The following is a 17,639-nucleotide window of genomic DNA, read 5'->3' on the forward strand; positions in this document are numbered from 1 at the left end:
CCCGTGCAAGCTCCGACACCTTCCACGCTGATCTACTGCACCGTCCAGAACCCACTCATGCCTAGCCCCTTTCATGGAGAGCTGCATGAAGATGTTGACGACTGGCTGAGTGAGTTCGAACGTGTCGCAGCGATAAATTACTGGGATGATGCCGCGAAGCTCCGGAACGTGTACACTTGCCTAAAGGACGGTGCCAAGACGTGGTTTTTGAACAGGGATGATGTTCTGACATCTTGGCACGAGTTCTAGCGTCGCCTTCTGGAGACCTACAGGAGTCCCGACCGCCGCGAACGGGCGGAGCGTGCACTACAATCACGCATCCAGATGCCAAACGAGACCGTCTCGATGTTCGTCGAGGACATGACACGGCTTTTCAAGCAAGCGGATCCTGCTATGGCAGAAGAAAAAAGTTGTGCCACCTTATGCGTGGTGTGAAGGAACAACTTTTTGCTGGTTTGGTGCGTAGTGCCCCAAGAGTGTTGCTGAGTTCCTTACTGAAGCGGCAACAATGGAACAAGTACTGCACCAACGGTCTGCCCTGTTTGACCGTCAAGTGAGTGCTGCCTCAACTCCCGAAATTTTCGCCAACCCTCGGAGCAAGAGCCCCGAATAGATTCGCGAGATCATCCGATCTGTCGTCCGGGAAGAAATGGAAAAGATGTACGGGACAAGGCAAATCGATGTTGGTTCTATCACCAGTGTCATCCGTGATGAGGTCCAGCAGGTGTTGCACGCCCATCGTTTTCCACCGATGTTGGTTGATCCGGAAACAGCTCCTGTGTCTACTGACAGTCGCCGTCGTACGTACGTGGAAGCCTTGCGATCTGCCACGCCTCGTTCTGGTCAAGGAGTCCCGACCCAGCCAGTGCCGCACGTCCCGATCCAGACAATGATGCCGTCAGTCGCGATTCAGTCAGCGCACGCTGGTTTGAACATCGATGGTCGCCGTGCACCGACGTGCAAGTCTGATCTCTGGCGTACACCGGACAGACAACCCCTCTGCTATCATTGCAGTGAGGCTGGTCACATTTACCGCGAATGCCCATACCGGCAACTTGACCTGCGTGGATTTTCCGTCAATTTACCTCGTCCACAAATTGGTCAAAGGCCGAGGGATATCGAAGAGTATCTCGCGCAACAGCGTGCACCCTTTACACGATGGCAATCGCGGTCACCATCTCCGAGGAGACCCGCAGCCACTGGGCCATGTTTCGGGGTGACGGCACGGGAATGCTCCCCCAGCCCTTGTCGGGGAAAACTGAAGGCAGCGGCCTTCGAGGGCAAGGTCGCTGGGACTCAAAGTGCGGAAGACTTCCAATCGACGCTTGTATGCGACGCCGTAGGCATTTCGTCAGAGAATAATCGCAGTACCGAAGAAACGCCGACATCCACATCTGAACCTAGTGACCGTGTGTCACTCGACATAGCTGTGCTGATTGACGGTCTTCAGGTCAGTGCATTGGTAGACACTGATGCAGACTATTCGATTATCAGCGGGAAGCTAGCAAGAGATCTCAGGAAAGTGATCACGCCGTGGAATGGAACGCGAATTCGAACAGCTGGAGGACACGTAACACCGCTGGGTCGCTGTACCGCAAGAGTGAAAATTCGTGCGTCAACATTTGTGCTCAGCTGCCACGTTCTTGGCGACTGTTCGCGTCAGCTGATTATCGGCATGGACTTTCTTCGGGAATACGCTGCCATCATAAATCTCCGTGAGCGCATCGTGACCTTCTCTACTCAAGGCGCAACCGAGCGAGACGCTGATAACTGCTGTAGACCTGCGTTGTGTGTTGCTGACGACAGTGTGACGCTGCTGCCTCGAGAGACTGTTTCCAACGAAGTCATTTGTGAAGACCTCCGGGACGGTGACGTGGTGGCTGAAAGCAACCTATCACTTCTGCTACTCCAAGGTGTATGTGCCGCCCGAAGTGTTGTGCGTGTCCGTAACGGACAGTCGCAAATACTAGTTACGAACTTCAACTACGAACACCGGCACCTTTTCTGCGGAACCACCGTAGCCTATGGAGACCCTGTTGCCGACGTCACGGAGTGCTTCGCGTCCGAGGAAACGCATGAGAATGAGGAATTTCTAGACCACATCGACATTAGTTTGACGCTGTCAGACAAGAGAAAGGCTGTACTTCATGACCTTTTAAGGGAGTTTCGGTCTTGCTTCGCCTCTTCTTCCAAAGTCCGTCAAACACACCTCGCCAAGCATCGAATTATTACCGACGATGACGTCCGCCCCATCCCGCAGCAGCCTTACCGCGTTTCTTCAAAGAACGTGTGGCTATTCAGACACAAGTAAAAGATATACTCGATGACGGGATTATTCAACCATTTAGCAGCCCTTGGCCCTCACCAGTCGTTTTAGTGAAGAAAAGACGGAACGCTGCGATTTTGTATTAACTACAGAAAGCTTAATGGCGTCACGAAAAAAGACGTTTACCCGCTTCGACGGGTCGACGACTCGCTCGACAGATTACGACGCGCGAAGTATTTTTTGTCCAGCGATCTAAAGAGTGACTATTGGCAAATTGAAGTCGATGAATGAGACCGAGAAAAAACCACGTTTGTGACTCCAGACGGACTTTACGAATTCCGTGTTCTTTCTTTCAGCCTCTGTTCTGCCCCAGCCACTTTTCAGAGGATGATGGACACAGTTCTCGCTGGCCTGAAGTGGCAAAACTGCCTTGTCTACCTCGATGATGTGGTCATCTTTTCCGAGAGCTTCGAAGATTATCTGAAGCGTCTGAGAAAAGTTCTGGACACCTTTCGCACAGCTAAACTCACGCTGAAACCCCAAAAATGCTATTTCGGCTAGGGAGAGCTAAAACTTCTGGGACATGTCATTAGTGCGGATGGAATGCGACCTGATCCAGACAAAACTGCTGCTGTTGCCGCCTTCCCTGTTCCATCAGATAAAAGAGCTGTACGCCGTTTCCTCGGCTTGTGCGCGTATTATCGCCAATTTATTGGCAACTTCTCGAAGATAGCTGAACCTCTTACGCGACTCACCCGAGATGACGTGCCTTTTACTTGGAGCGCAGAACAAGATGCAGCGTTCACAGAGCTACGGCAGAAAATGCAAACAGCCCCTGTTCTTGCCCATTTTGATGAGGACGCTGCTACAGAAATTCATAAAGATGCCAGCAACATCGGACTTGGCGCTGTCCTTGTACAACGACACGGTTGCGTTGAACATGTAATAGCTTACGCCAGTCGTACTCTTTCTCGAGCCGAGACCAACTATTCTACATCGGAAAAAGAATGCCTCGCAGTCCTGTGGGCGACGACCAAATTTTGGCCTTACCTCTACGGTCGTCCCTTCAAAGTGGTGACTGACCACCACTCGCTCTGCTGGCTGGCAAATCTCAGAGATCCATCTGGCCGTCTCGCTCGGTGGAGTTTGCGTTTGCAGGAGTTCGATATTACGATTGTGTACAGGTCAGGGCGCAAACAGGAAGTTGCGGACGCGCTTTCTCGAGCGCCTGTGGGGCACGCTGTCAGGGGCTCCGAGAATGAAAATGCCTTTCTCGGAGCAGTCAGCGATTCCGAATTTATGTCAAAACACCGGGCAGACGACGAATTACGCCCAGCTATTGATTACCTGGAAGGCCAGGACTCGCAGGTTCCTCGACACATTGCTCGCGAACTGCCCTCTTTTTGTCTAAGAAGAGGCATTCTTTACAAGAAAAACGCTCGTGGTAGCGACAAAGCCTTCTTACTTGTTGTTCCTACCGAAATGCGGGACGAGATCCTCCTTGCGTGCCACGACGAGCCCACATCAGGAAATTTGGGCTATTCGCGAACTCTCACCAGAGTACATCAACAGTATTACTGACCGCGACTATCAACTAGTGTACATCGATACGTGAAAGGCTGCCATGAGTGCCAGCGTCGCAAGACTCCGCCTGTGAGACCTGCGGGCCTGCTCCAGCCGATCGCACCACCACAGACACCGTATGACCTCATGGGAATGGACCTTCTCGGACCCTCTCCTTTGTCGTCCTCTGGGAACAAATGTATTACAGTTGCGACAGATTATCTTACTCGTTATGCTGAAACAAAAGCGTTACCCGTGGAACGTCCTCTGAGGTCACGCAGTTCTTCATGCACCAAATCGTCCTACGGCATGGTGGTCCGTCATGCGTGATTACGGACAGAGGGACGTCATTTACAGCACGAATGATGGAGGACATTTTTAAATTGAGCTGCACAAGTCATCGAAAAACGACGGCTTATCACCCGCAATCGAATGGACTGACAGAGAGACTTAACAAGACCATAACGGACATGCTGTCAATGTACGTTGACGTACAACAGAAAACCTGGGACGAAATTCTTCCATACATCACGTTTGCATACAATACGGCAACGCAAGAAACAACGCGATTTCCGCCTTTCCGGCTCGTTTACGGGTGCAACATGCGAACCATGCTTGATGCTATGCTTCCGTCTGACCAAAGCAATGAAATCGCTCCAGACGCTGAGCAATACACTCAATACGCCGAAGAAGCTCGTCAGCTAGCTCGCATAAACACCAGTCACGAACAAGATGAAGACGCACGACGTTACAACCTCCGCCATCGAAACGTCCCCTACCACCCTGGGGACCGAGTGTGCGTGTGGAGCCCTGTCCGGCGACCAGGCTTATCTGAAAAACTCCTAAGCCGTTATTTTGGACCGTACAAGTTTCTTAGACGTGTCACAGATCTTACCTACGAGGTATTTCCGGACAGCGCAGCGTCTTCTCGTCGACAGCTTCAGCCCGAAACCGTGCATGTCGTTAGGCTGAAGCCCTACTTCACACAGTAGCCCTTGTGGTTCACGTGTTGCGACATGCCGTGACATTGCACTGCTGCTGCTGCTGTTAGTGTTCTCCTATGTTTGTATGCCTTTTCTTTTTGCGCTTGGTGCGAGCATTGGCGAAATTTCCTCATTTGCGCTGCGAGTAGTGGCACTCTCCCTCTTTTGGTTCTCTATATCTGCGTGTGTATGCCTTCATTTTTTTTTTATTTACGAGCATCGAGTCGATACTTTCAAAGGGGGGACTATTGCCACATGATGTGCTTGGGTGAGATCCAGGAGTGAAAGAAGACAAAGGCGATCTGTCTGAGCTGCTGCTTGGCTAGTCGACTCAACGAACCCATTAAAACAAGTTTGTCTTAAGAAACGTGACAATATCAATCCAGTGCACTCACAGCACTACCAGCTGTTGCTGAGCTCTCCACACTGACAGCTATACCAGCTGCCTCCTTGTGCGCGGTGTCCTCACTACCACCTGGGTTCCGGAGCCCGTCAAACACATTTAGACAAACTGGATCTTTCTGCTGAGCTTCTAACAGTTCCCTTCTGCTGAAAACAATCCCTGCACTAACGACACCCTCTAAGTGGTTCGCACTCTTACCTCGAACTAACGTTTGCTCTGCTCTTTGGGTTAGCGCGAGTGTTTTGCTCTAAATTTGTTCTAAATTGTTCGCGCGACTTGCCTCGTGTCGGACTGGAGCATGTGATAGTGGGTCAGCCGAGGCATTGTTTTTACCCTTGCGGTAGCAAACGTGAAGTCGTATTGTTGCTGCAGCAATGCCCAATGCGCCAGGCAGCCACTTGGTTTGTTCAAGTGCCTCAATAATGTGAGTGCCACGTGGTCTGTCTCAATCACAAACGCAACTCCGCCGATGTGAAAGTCAAACTTACAGAGAGTGAAAATGATCGCAAGACACTCTTTCTCGGTTACCGAGTAGTTTCTCTCCGCCGGAATTAATGTACGACTCGCTAACCCAATAGGACGGAGCAAACCTCCATGCTCCTGAAGCAGAATTACTCCTAAGCCCAGGTCGCTTGCATCTGTATGAATCACAAACTCTCTGCTCAAATCGGATAGCTGCAGCTGAGCAGTGTTGGCCAACAACTTCGTGAGGCGACGCAGTGCCGCCTCCTGTTCTTGGCTCCAAGCCCAACCCTCCCCATTCCTTAAGAGGTTCGTCAAAGGTGCCTGCACTGCCGCGCCGTCCGGAATGAGCTGGCGATAAAAGTTCACCATCCCCAGAAAGTGCCTCAGCTCACCGATATTGTTCGGTGATGGATAGCTGACTATCGCTTCAAGCTTACCCTTATCCGGCAAAATGCGACCCTGGTCAAGTGTAAATTCCAATAATGTTATTTGAGTCGCCGCTATCTGAGCTTTGTTTGGGTTAAGAGTGATGCCCGCAGACCTCAGCCTTTCTAGAATGTCTCTCAAGTGGCGCAAGTGCTCTTCGAACGTTTTCGAGTAAACCATCATGTCTTTAGATATGCGATTGCGTGCTGCTACTTTGCATCTCCCAAAACACGGTCCATCAGTCTCTGATACGTAGCAGGAGCTTCCAGCAAGCCAAAAGACATTCTCCTGAATTGGAACAGTTCTCCTATATTGGAAAAGCCGATTTCTTTTTATTCTATTTGTCCATCTCAACCTGACAATATCCACGGCTAGCATTGGAGCTTAGTGAAGTACTTCGCTCCGCCTAGATTGGATACTAACGATGAAATGGAGGGAAGAGGGTAAGCGTCCTTCTTTGTAACCTCATTCATCCTGCGGTAGTCTGCACAAAGGCGGTATGTATCATCTTTCTTTGGAACTAGAACTACTGGAAAACCCCATGGGCTGATTGACCTCTCAACTACGCTTGTGTCGATGAGTTCGTCCAAGGTCACGTCGAGTGCTTTCCGCTTAGCTAAGCTGATCGGTCAGAGATTTCATTTCTAAGGTCATGCATCACCCGTGTCAATTCTATGCTTGACCAGCATAGTGCAGCCGGGACGGTCAGTAAACATTGCGTCATACTTGTACAACAGCGACGATAGCTGCGCTCATTCCCCTTCTAGTAAGCTCAGTGCCTCTACCAAAAGCGGGTGCACTGCCCTTCCCTACAGCGCAGCACATTGTTCCGGTGGGGTGGTTACTCACTTTCTCGGCGCTTTCCTCCTCGCGTACTCGCGCCTCTCCCTGCGATTGGCATGCTTTTGTCAATGCGGGGGCCTTTGAGAAAAGCTTCAACACGTCTCCGTCGCGCTCTTGGTAACCACCGTTTGCAATGTCATTGACAATACCCGACTTGGCGAGGAAGTCTCGGCTCAGGGTTATAGATATTGACAGCCCAGGAAGATGCACGAAACGTTGTCGTCTCTTGCGTCTATTCCAGCGGATCACTAGCCTAGCCACGCCACTCGATTGTGCTGTGCTCGTAGCAAGGTGGAATATGGTGATGCTTTGTTTCAAGCGGATTTTGTTCTCGTGGAGATGGTGAAACACGTCCTCGCCAAACAAAGAAATGCTTGCCCTAGTATCCAAAAGTGCTACAAACTTCTTTCGACCTATCGTTAACTCGATTAGCGGCACGGGCGAGTTTACAGCTTCACCTGCATGAGAGACTGACGGTGCAAGTGATCCGGATGCTTCGGTTGAATTACTGATCGCCGCGCAGGATCCGATGTGGATCGCCGGCGGCACCGTCCGTTTCCCGAACCGCGCGTTTACTCTTGACCTGGTGTGTGGTCACATTCGCGAGCGATGTGCCCCGGCGCGCCGCACCGATAGCAAAGACCGTGAAAACCACGCAGGCTCGATCGTATGTCGCCTCGATCAGGTGGCCCTCGCTCAGGGTTTTGCCGCTCCTTAGGCCTCGTATCGCTCCTTAGGCGCCGCTCCTTAGACCTGCCAAGTACAAGTATTCTGAATCCGGGAGATTACCGCAACGGGAAGGGGGGGGGTGCACAGCACAAAAAAAACAAGGACATACAAACAAACAAAAAACATCGCGAAAAACAAAAGGGGGTGGGAAGGGGGTATCAATCACAAGCGCCAACATAAGCGTTGCGGTCTTATAGTGGCTAGGAGTGGCATAACACACAAGGGTAGAGTTTTTCACTAAGGTGAGAATCTCAAAGGGTCAACACAACTAGCAGAATCTATTTCAGTTAAAACAACTCGCGTATGTCCCTGGAACACACGTGAACGGGCGGGACGGCGCAGCTGGCTACCGTGAAAGCGTGGATAAAAGCTTTGCTCTCTACTAGATTCTTCTGGCAGGAGCGTCAGAACGTGTCTGGCCCCTTTTTATTGCAGCAGCAATTATATGAACAGTCCTTGCTGTCGCCATCACCGCCGTCCTTCACCGTATATGTATGCCTATCTGTATATATATAAGAACACTCAAAGAAAAAAATTGGCAGATCCCACGTGCAGTGGGAATCGATAATTTGCGAAGCACAAATGAGAAATGTTGATATGTCACTTTAAAATCAGCACAACGTTACGAGGTGCAGGCAAATGATGGCGTACATGTCTCCATGTCATGATTATTATGCTTGGATGTGTCATTTACCTTCGTCATCTATTCACGTCATGTGATACCAGTTTTGTCCGCACAGTTTGCGTAAAGCAGCATTGCATTGACTGGTTGAGTGCACCCTTTCGTGGTTCTGACAGTTACGTCGTCATCATACATGATCGTGTCAAGAGCGACCGCGGTTTTGTCCACAGCAATTGTGGCAACGACAATCACACGCACTGTAGAAGACAGTGCGTGTGCCGGTCAAGCATATTGAATATATAAGAACAAGGGTGACAGAAAAATTTCAACAAAGAAGGGCCTTATACACCACAATAGACAAGGATGGATCAAGTGGCGAAATGGCTCCATTTTCACAACAAGAGTGGGTAAGGGCTGAGAAGAGGGTTCCTAGTAGTACATCAACAGGCCCAGATGGCATTCCAATTAGGCTCATAAAGACATTGGGTCCGAAGTCTAAGCAGGCTTTGAGAGAGGCGGTGAGCAAAACAATAATCGATAGTGAAGTCCCCGATAGATAGAAACTTAACAGGATGAGCATGATCTATAAAGGAAAGGGAGACAAAGCTGACATAAGTAACTACCGTCCTATAACAGTGACATCAGTGCTCTACAGGTTGGCGATGCAGATTATGAAGGAAAGACAACAGGCATGGATAGAGGATGAGGGGGTGCTGGGAGAACTGCAGAATGGGTTTCGGAAACACAGGAGGTTGGAAGACAATCTGTTCTCACTGACGCAGTGCATCAAAATAGCAGAAAAGGAACTAAGGCCCCTGTGGCTAGCATTTTCGGATATCAAGGGAGCGTACGATAGCATGGTTTAAGAGGACTTGTGGTTAATACTGGACACACTAGGTGTGGAAGATGGAGTCACTAATCTTTTAAAAGAAATCTATAAAAGTAACAAGGTAGTTATAAAGTGGGAAAAACAGGTATCCAAGCCCACAGAGGTGAAACGGGGGCTTAGACAGGAGTGTCCTCTGTCACCCTTGTTATTCATGATGTACCTACAAGGATTTGAGGCCAAATTAGAGGGAAGTGGACTTGGCTTCAACCTCTCTTTCGTTAAATAAGGAAAACTCATTGAACCGGCACTACCAGCATTGATGTACACAGATGATATAGTGCTAATGGCCGACAACAAGGAGGATTTGCTAAGATTGACGGACATCCGCGGTAATGAGGGAAATAGGTTAGATTTCAGATTCAGTAAGGAAAAATCACCAGTCATGATTTTTAATAATGAAGGTTGTGAGCTTAGAATACAGGAGGTCACGCTAGAGATAACAGATAAATACAAATATCTGGGGGTATGGATAAGCAATGGGACCGAGTACCTAAGGAAAAACGAAATGTATACGTAACAACTAAAGGTACAGAAATGCAGCAGTGATGAAAAATAGGGCACTGTGGAATTACAATAGGTATGATGTTTTGAGAGGAATATGGAAAGGGGTCATGGTTCCTGGTCTGATGTTCGGCAATGCGGTCTTGTGTATGAGATGAGAAGTTCAAGCAAGATTAGAAATTAAGCAATGTGGAACAGATAGGCTTGCTTTAGGAGCTCACAGGATTACACCGAATCAGGGAGTATAAGGGGATATGGGATGGTCATCATTTGAGGGCAGGGAAGCTAGCAGCAAGATAAAATTTGAGAAGCGATTGAGATAAATGGGGAAGGAAGGTTTTTAGCTACTCGTACATGAAGAATGTTGGTACAAAATGGAGGAAGCGAACCAGAAAATTGACGGGTAAATACATAGAAAACAGCATGGGCCAAACCAAAAAAAAAAAAAACTATCGGTTAAGAAGAAGGTGAAGGAAACGGAGACTGACATGTAGAGAATTGGCATGATTAAGAAGTCTACACTAGAGATCTATCGAACTTTAAGCAGGAAATCGCCAAGGAAAGGATCTATGGTAATACTCGGGGTAGTTCTTTACTGTTTGAGGCCAGGACAGGAGTATTGGGAACTAAGACATATCGGGCCAAATACGAAGGGGTAGACGCAGTATGCAGTGCATGCGGACAAGAGGACGAAACTGCCGAACACTTGATAATATTCTGTAAAGGGATTCACCCTATAGTTCAGGATGATAGCGCAGAGTTTTTCAAAGCACTAGGGTTTAGGGACGGAGAGGGCAAAATAGACTTTAAGCGGGTAGAATTAACTAAAAGGAGGTTATCTGATTGGTGGGTAAAGTCAAGGCGTGAGTGAAAACTAAACCATTCACTGCGAAGTACTAGTCCTATACCTCACTATTTAAAGAAAAAAAAGATAGGTCTAGATGTTGGTTCACTAAGTATTACGGCTAGGTGGCGACAGGCGCCGCCTGATCTAAAGGGTCTAGCCACATCAATCCATCTATCCATTCATTCGTACTTCCGAAGCTTCGAGTACGCTGCTCTCGGTCTTCGTTCGATGGTTCCTGTACTAAAGTTCGTATCACCCACCGCGATTAGGAATTGTGTTCGAAACATTCAAACTTAGGCCCAATGAACATAGCGGAATTTGGCCATGGAATTTTAAGAATTAGTATCTGCTGCATTTTCGCATCACTAAGATTATACTGTACGTTTACATGAACGCCTGTTAAACTCATTTATAATGAAATGGGGTAGGTTTGATAAGCCTGGAGCGGATTGAGCTGCTTTTTTGTCAATGTGGCCAGATCACGCACAGAAATATCGATTTTCGAGAGAATTTCATGAGAACCATACAACCGTAAAAAACGGTCAAAATCTGGGAGTATCTTGGCCAATCCGGGAGACTTGGCAGGTATGCACTTCTGCCATGGAACGTCATGTGCAGGGGCAGCGTGGGCGCTACAGAGCGCATAAGTGTAGGGGTCCAAAGCATGGTCTGACAGCTCCCAACCGCATGGTACCTGCTCATCAGCGAATGATGCTAACGCGTTACCTCTAAAGGCTTCTGAAACTACGGTGCCGCCATTCCACGCACAGCGAGACTCGATTGACTGCGCTGCGAGAAGAGGTGGGCGATACGATTGCACAGTGAGGATGTCCTCTTGTATGCACTTTTGCCTCGGTGGCGAGCTCTCCTAGATCTGCAAACTTACATCCCCTGAAGTGCGCCCCAAAATTCGGGTGTGCTTGACGCATAACGCACTCGACCTTTTCCACATTGGTGGCATGAAGGTTAGTGAGACAATACAGTTTGTCCATTGCACGTACATACTCCAGCAAGAATTCGTCTGGATGCCAGGTGCGTAGCTCCAATCCCCTCCACAAACCCCACTCATAATTAGCCGGTAGGAATTTGCTGCGGAAGCTGTTGCAAAACTCTTCTACCATGCGGGCGCGATGCCCGATTAGTTGGAACCATCGGGCTGCTTGCTCCGTGAGTGACACCAGAACCACGCAGTCGAGAAGTTTGGGGTCAGAAAGCCCCATCGCGTGCTGATAATGGAGCAATTGGTCAAGATACTCGTTGGCGCTTTTGGAGTTGAGGAAGCCCGTGCAGGTAGGTTTGTCTACCTTGACACCTAGTCACACAGTCTGGATGGGGGCCTGCGCTGTGTTCTGCAGGGGCTTTGCATAACGAGGCTTTGCATAACTGACAGCGCATTCTGTAAGAGTGCCTCGTTGGAGAGAAAACTGTGTCCCGCAGACTCGCCTACAATTGCGGTGCGTGTCGGAGCAACTTGTGGCGACGCCTCCTTGTTCGTGTTTCGAGATGCCAGAGCGCCATGCGTGACGCTTTACGTCCTAGGCCTAATCTCTGCTAACGCAGTCTCTGCACCCTCTTGATCATCCCGCGTGAAACGACCAAAATCGACGCAGTTGGAAAGTCCTAACAGTGCCCCCGAGTTAGCCCAAGGATCGCCACTCTGCGACGCGACATCAGACAACATTGACAAATCTTGGAATTACAACATGCCTGTTACCCTATGTGTGAACGAGCGTCGGTAGTTGCTCATGTCAACAAAACTAGCCCTGTTGCCAAATTCATTACGTTGGGCACAATATCTACGGGGTCAATCCTATGTACGGCTGTCGCAGAAGCCTATAGCTAATGTTCCAGCCGCACGCAGTCGTACCGTGCACGATTAACATCCCCTATCCATAGCTCATCTCATGGCAGCTACTCGAGTTAGGGCGAATAAGGCAACAGGCTAGGTCAACAAAACAACACTTTATTGCTATACGTTAGCAATGGCGCGTAAATTGTGGTGGTGGGGGTAGTGGTTAGATGAGAAAAGGCACCTCATTTCTGCAACTCGGTCGGGAACACGGCGCAGTGCCTAAATGTCACGAGGAGATACTACCAAGAACAAGGGTTGACACTTACTCCTTGGCTGTTGTCGTCCTCGGCTTGCAGGAGGATGGCGGGTTCGACCTTCTTCTTCCAAGGCCGGTGTCAGAGAGAGCATGCAGCCGTCCACATGCTAGTTTTTTTCACTACCCCGGTTTTCCTCTCCCTGACGAGAATAAGACCTTTTCTAGCTGAGGGAGTGGAAACCCATTCTGCGCCCCGGGTAATGGGGAATCGCAAGTGCTGGCCGCGGGGGTGTTCTATTCCTTCGCAAGAGGCTTTATTGACTCACAAAGGGTCAGTCATGTCCCCGCAACCAGGCTGTCACGCTGCCGTAAAAGGGAAAGGGAGGCTGGGTGCACGTGCTCCTTCACAAAATAGAGTCAATATGTTTGGCAGATCACTATACAAACAAATTAACAACAATCAGCATTATGGTGTCAGTTCGATTACACAATTCCATTTGGTTATTGTACGAGAGAGAGAGAAGTAAATGTTTATTTTGAAACAGTGCCCCGAGCAATACCCGGTGTCACCCTGAGGTGGGAGGGCTCCTTAGTCCAGGAACCCTCTGGCTTCTACTGGCTTCTTGGCCCTGGCGACGAGTTGTTGTTGATCTTACAGGTCCTTGAGGGCGAGCTTCGCCTCCCACGTTTCAGTTAGGTCTTCCTTTGTCCGTCCTGCTTCGTTATCAGTCGTATGTTGTTGCAGATTACGTCTGGCTTTACTGTACGAGAAAAAATATATTTTTTAAACGTGTTAGTTCTCGCAAAGTAGGGTGTTAATGGATCTTGTCTACACTGGCGAGTGGTTCGGGTTAATAGGAGTGATAAATATACAGATGAGTCTAGTGGTTATTTGTTCATGTAAACTAGTTTAAGAAATTACGGTCAGTGCATCTGTCTTCTCATCTCGATATACGCGTGGTTTTGAGAAACTGCTAGTTAGAAGATGCGGATGTGACAGAGGTCATCTTCCAAAATGCCACATATTTGCTTAGTCTTAACTTTATCAAGCAGTTCCTTTTAACGTTCATACTTGTGCTCATTTTTTAATGTCCTTTTTTGTGCACTTTCAAAAAACATCAGTTTATTTCTTTGTAATTTGAACCTCTTTTTTTACTCTGCCAACAAACCCTCCCAATCTCTTTACACACTCCACGAGTACCAGTGACTGAGCAGCAAAAAGAAATGATTGTGGAATATTCTGATCCTGGCAGTTTCTTATCCTGGGGCAGGCTCGCTAATTGCTTTGTCATAGATCTTGAAGGCTTGTGTTAGTGGTGATTGATCGAGAAGATGCCAAGTAGTATAGCAAACATGGTTTAGTGATGACAAAGGGAAAAAACTAGGAGCAAAACTTTACACTCTATAAACCAAACAACAAACACTAAAAAAAACTTTGAACGCTACTTACAAACTCTCCAAAATTAAGTGACAACAAGCTAATCATTTCTACTATTTCTAGCTACATTTCTTAGCTAGAGTCTGGTCACTTAGGCGTTATCATTGAATCGTAGTCGGAATTGAACTCTCTTTGTCTCGTCTATCGCCATAAGCCCAACATTCATTGTGTTGGGTTGATCAACGTTGTCGACAATCCTGTTGCAGTCATCGCTCTGATGCGCCAAGGTCAGCTGCGCTGCCATGAGCCTTTTTTCGGTCGCTGTCGGTGATGTGGTACGGCGTCTTCTTGACTCTGGCATAGTACGAGACTGGCCATCTCAATGTGACGACGCAGCGTTCCGGGGATCGCAGTGGGCCGTTGGTCGAAAGGAGACTGCGGCAAATGCGTCCAGACCAGCTGAAAGAGTCTGCAGCACCTCAGAGGAGTCTCACTCAAGTGTTGTTGAGGTTAATGGCCATGCCATGGCGTGTGAGCATCGCAGCCTTCGAAACCAAATGCCCACTGTGCCCCTCAGCAGTGTGTAGCTGTCGATGCAACCTGCTCCCATAGCCACGCAAGCATTGCCAGCTCATTGTACTGCCGTATTCGATTGCGGTTCGTGTCACATGCCTTGAGCCATGCACTCCTCTGTGCTTGCACTCGTGCCTCTTCTGTGTGCTTCTCTTCCTGCTTTGTTATATTTGTCATCTACGCTATTCCTTTACTCATTACAGACTTTCTCTTGCCAATAGTGCTGCGGCATAATAAGAATAAGGGTACCTCAATGGCCGATGTGGCTTCGAGACATAGATCAATGCGCAGCGGGTTCGGAAACGTCAGTGGTAAATCTTCTTTCGAAGATGGCTTACAATCAGCAATATGAATGATATGAAGTTTACAGCACTGCCTTTCAATTGTGACCACATCGTTCCAAGCATATATTAAACTTCATCATTGTCATATCAGGCTTTAATAAAGTAAAAAAAAAAAGTGAACAACCAGACCTTCAACCTTTAATTTCTCGCCTTCATACTTTAGGTCAACTTCTATTCATTTATAACATTCTCGACGAGAGGCATTGTAGCTGCACACATGAATAGATTTTTCATGCCCTATGTTGTCAGCATTGACTAGGCTTTCATTAATGAAGCCAACAAAAGCACCGATGTAAATAAAAAATAAAACTAATAGAGTTTGGTCATTCACTAACATCAGGACACTTCATATTCCAGGCTGCATGAGAAATACTATTTCCTCAGCAAAGCAGCTTTTTTGAGCTTAGTGTTGACTGCATTCAAATAATCTCATACTGGAATTTTGGCTACATTGTGTCTGTTATCTCCATTGTCGATGTGTTCTTGCCACAATCACCTCTGCTGACAGATGTGTCTTTATTAGGTGCGCTATATTCTGGGGGTTGTTATTTCAGAACCAAGAATAACTCATCCATAGACATGAGTCATTCGCATCTGACACTATCTTGTCCTGTCATGTATTATGAGAGCAATGACTGGTGAGTCTTCACAGAAAAGCTTCATATTGTGTATGCTGTCCTCATTGCTTGTCTACTGGTTTAAACGCTGCCGGAGCGATTAGCAAGTGAGGTCCAAAATCTCGCTCACATTCTTATTACTTTGACTGACGAGGCTGTCAATCATAGCTCTGGCGATATCGCCAATCATCTCTAGAAGACTAAGGAGTTGTAGTGCTCTACTGGAGCTCAACGTATTGCTGGCTGTCTTCTCTGAAACCTTTGTGGGAGGAGAGGTTGCTTCTGATGGCGGGTGTAGTCAAAGTTGATCTTCATTTGCAGGTTCCTGATGTCGACTGCATCGATGTAAATTTTTTACACAGGCCACATGGTTGCATCAGTTTATTCATGCATTTCTATGTCATATTTGTCTTCTCTTTGATCGGTATGCTAGTGCTAGCAATGTGGATATCGTACACTTTCTTGGCATTGCAAATGTTGCTATAAAGTAAGCAATCGCATGAAACTATTGCAGCATTATGGAATGACTGCATAAGATGCCTGCCCATATATCACATGTATCGTTTTCACTACACAGGATTGGTATTTTTGTGTACTTTAGTCACACAAGGCATTGTATCACCTGACGAATATTCAGTGAAAAATCATGCGAATGACGTGAAAAGTCCTTGAAAACCATTGAGTCAAAAGGTTGTTGAAAACCACTGATTAGGTGCATGAAACCTTAGCCCCTTGAAAAAAGATCTTGGCTACGGCCAGGTGAGGTCCACCATGAACTTCAGCTTATGACTGTATTTTAGACACTTTAGAATGCTTGCTGTCCAAGTAATGACTTGGGCCATGCTTTTATTTATTGGTGATGAAGCAGGAGGTTCAGCTAGAGTCTGCGAAGCCAGGAGGCATGATTTCGTTGGTGCAGGTTCTAGACGGTGAGCAGTCGTGGCTGGAGCTGTTCCTGTGCCTGCATGGAATTGGCCTTTCCCTGATGAGCCAGTCTCTGGCAGAGCTGGCCTACCTGAGTGTGCATAGTGCCCCTGCTCAGTGGGAGGTGCGCATCCATGACGCCTGGAAGCCTTTCACCCTAGAGCTGGCCACGTGGCTCGAGTACCGCTGGGCCTCTCATACAACAAGGGTCGCCGAGCTCAAAGACTATGTGCAGGTCAGAAAGTTTTGCTGCTTGTGACTCAACTTTGATGGCGGTTTTGTCAATTGTATTACTCAGCACTAGAACTAAACTTAGTGATGAAGTACCTACCACCCTTAATTTAAAACTTGCAAGACCGATATCACAGTGTTTTCTGCCCTTCCATTGAATTTTGTGAGCCACTGCACCCAGACGAAAAGTACACACCATAAGATCCTTGTATATTTTTGAGCTTCCACAAGTAAGTGCCACTTTATTTTTCATGTAATATGTCTGTCAAACAAAGATTAATAGTGCTGAAATAGGAGGAGCATTCACATTGGAAAACTCATTGAGGAAAGAATAGGCTGGTTATTTGCAGTGTGTTGTTGCATTCTCAATAAATTGTGTTGTCCACAATTTTTCACTTCATCTTGTAGGGTCTATAAATGAGGCGGCGCTCTCAGAGCCAACAAACACAGCAGATGCGGTCACATCAAACCAAACAGCATACTTATTTCACCTGATTTTTACAGTGATGATATCGTCAGCAAAATTAATACATCACTAGTGATAAACACGCTAAACGTATGAACCTTATACAATCCAAATACACTCATTCAAAATAACAATAAACACAAGGTAACACAGAAGTGGCGCCCGGCTCAGCACAAGGGCCCATGTGCAGACGACCCGGGGTGCTGTCCACCTACGGACCCACAGCGGGAGACAACCGTTCATGCTTGCAGCCACATGCCAAAGAGGACCACTGATATCTTATGTGTAGAGTGACCTGAAGTAGGGGGAATGTCCAAAGCACTGGCTTCCGCGTGGGCCTTTTGCGGCGAACTGCCGTGCCACGCCGCTGCTGCACCGAACCCAAGGGCTTTCCACGCTCGTGAGCGCACGGAAAGCGAGGGGCGTCTTATATGCGCTGCAGTTTTTCGCGCTGTGTTTCCACACAGTTCATTTGAAATCCACTTAGCTTTAATAATGCAGAGTGGAAAAAAGCTTACCCA

At 47.9% G+C, this 17,639-nt stretch overlaps 1 protein-coding gene across 6 annotated transcripts in view; it reads left to right on the plus strand.

Annotated features, from left to right (window-relative positions):
• Positions 1-17,639, plus strand: part of LOC119174040 (intermembrane lipid transfer protein VPS13A) — a 1,344,268-nt gene that overhangs the window by 1,076,216 nt on the left and 250,413 nt on the right. For all 6 annotated transcript variants that reach the window (XM_075894208.1, XM_075894209.1, XM_075894213.1 and 3 more), the window contains one exon: positions 16,417-16,656. In XM_075894208.1, coding sequence (XP_075750323.1) covers positions 16,417-16,656 — 240 coding nt within the window. The remainder of the gene's footprint in view (positions 1-16,416; positions 16,657-17,639) is intronic.

This window comes from Rhipicephalus microplus, chromosome 5, assembly GCF_043290135.1.
Source record: "Rhipicephalus microplus isolate Deutch F79 chromosome 5, USDA_Rmic, whole genome shotgun sequence".
Taxonomy (NCBI): domain Eukaryota; kingdom Metazoa; phylum Arthropoda; class Arachnida; order Ixodida; family Ixodidae; genus Rhipicephalus; species Rhipicephalus microplus.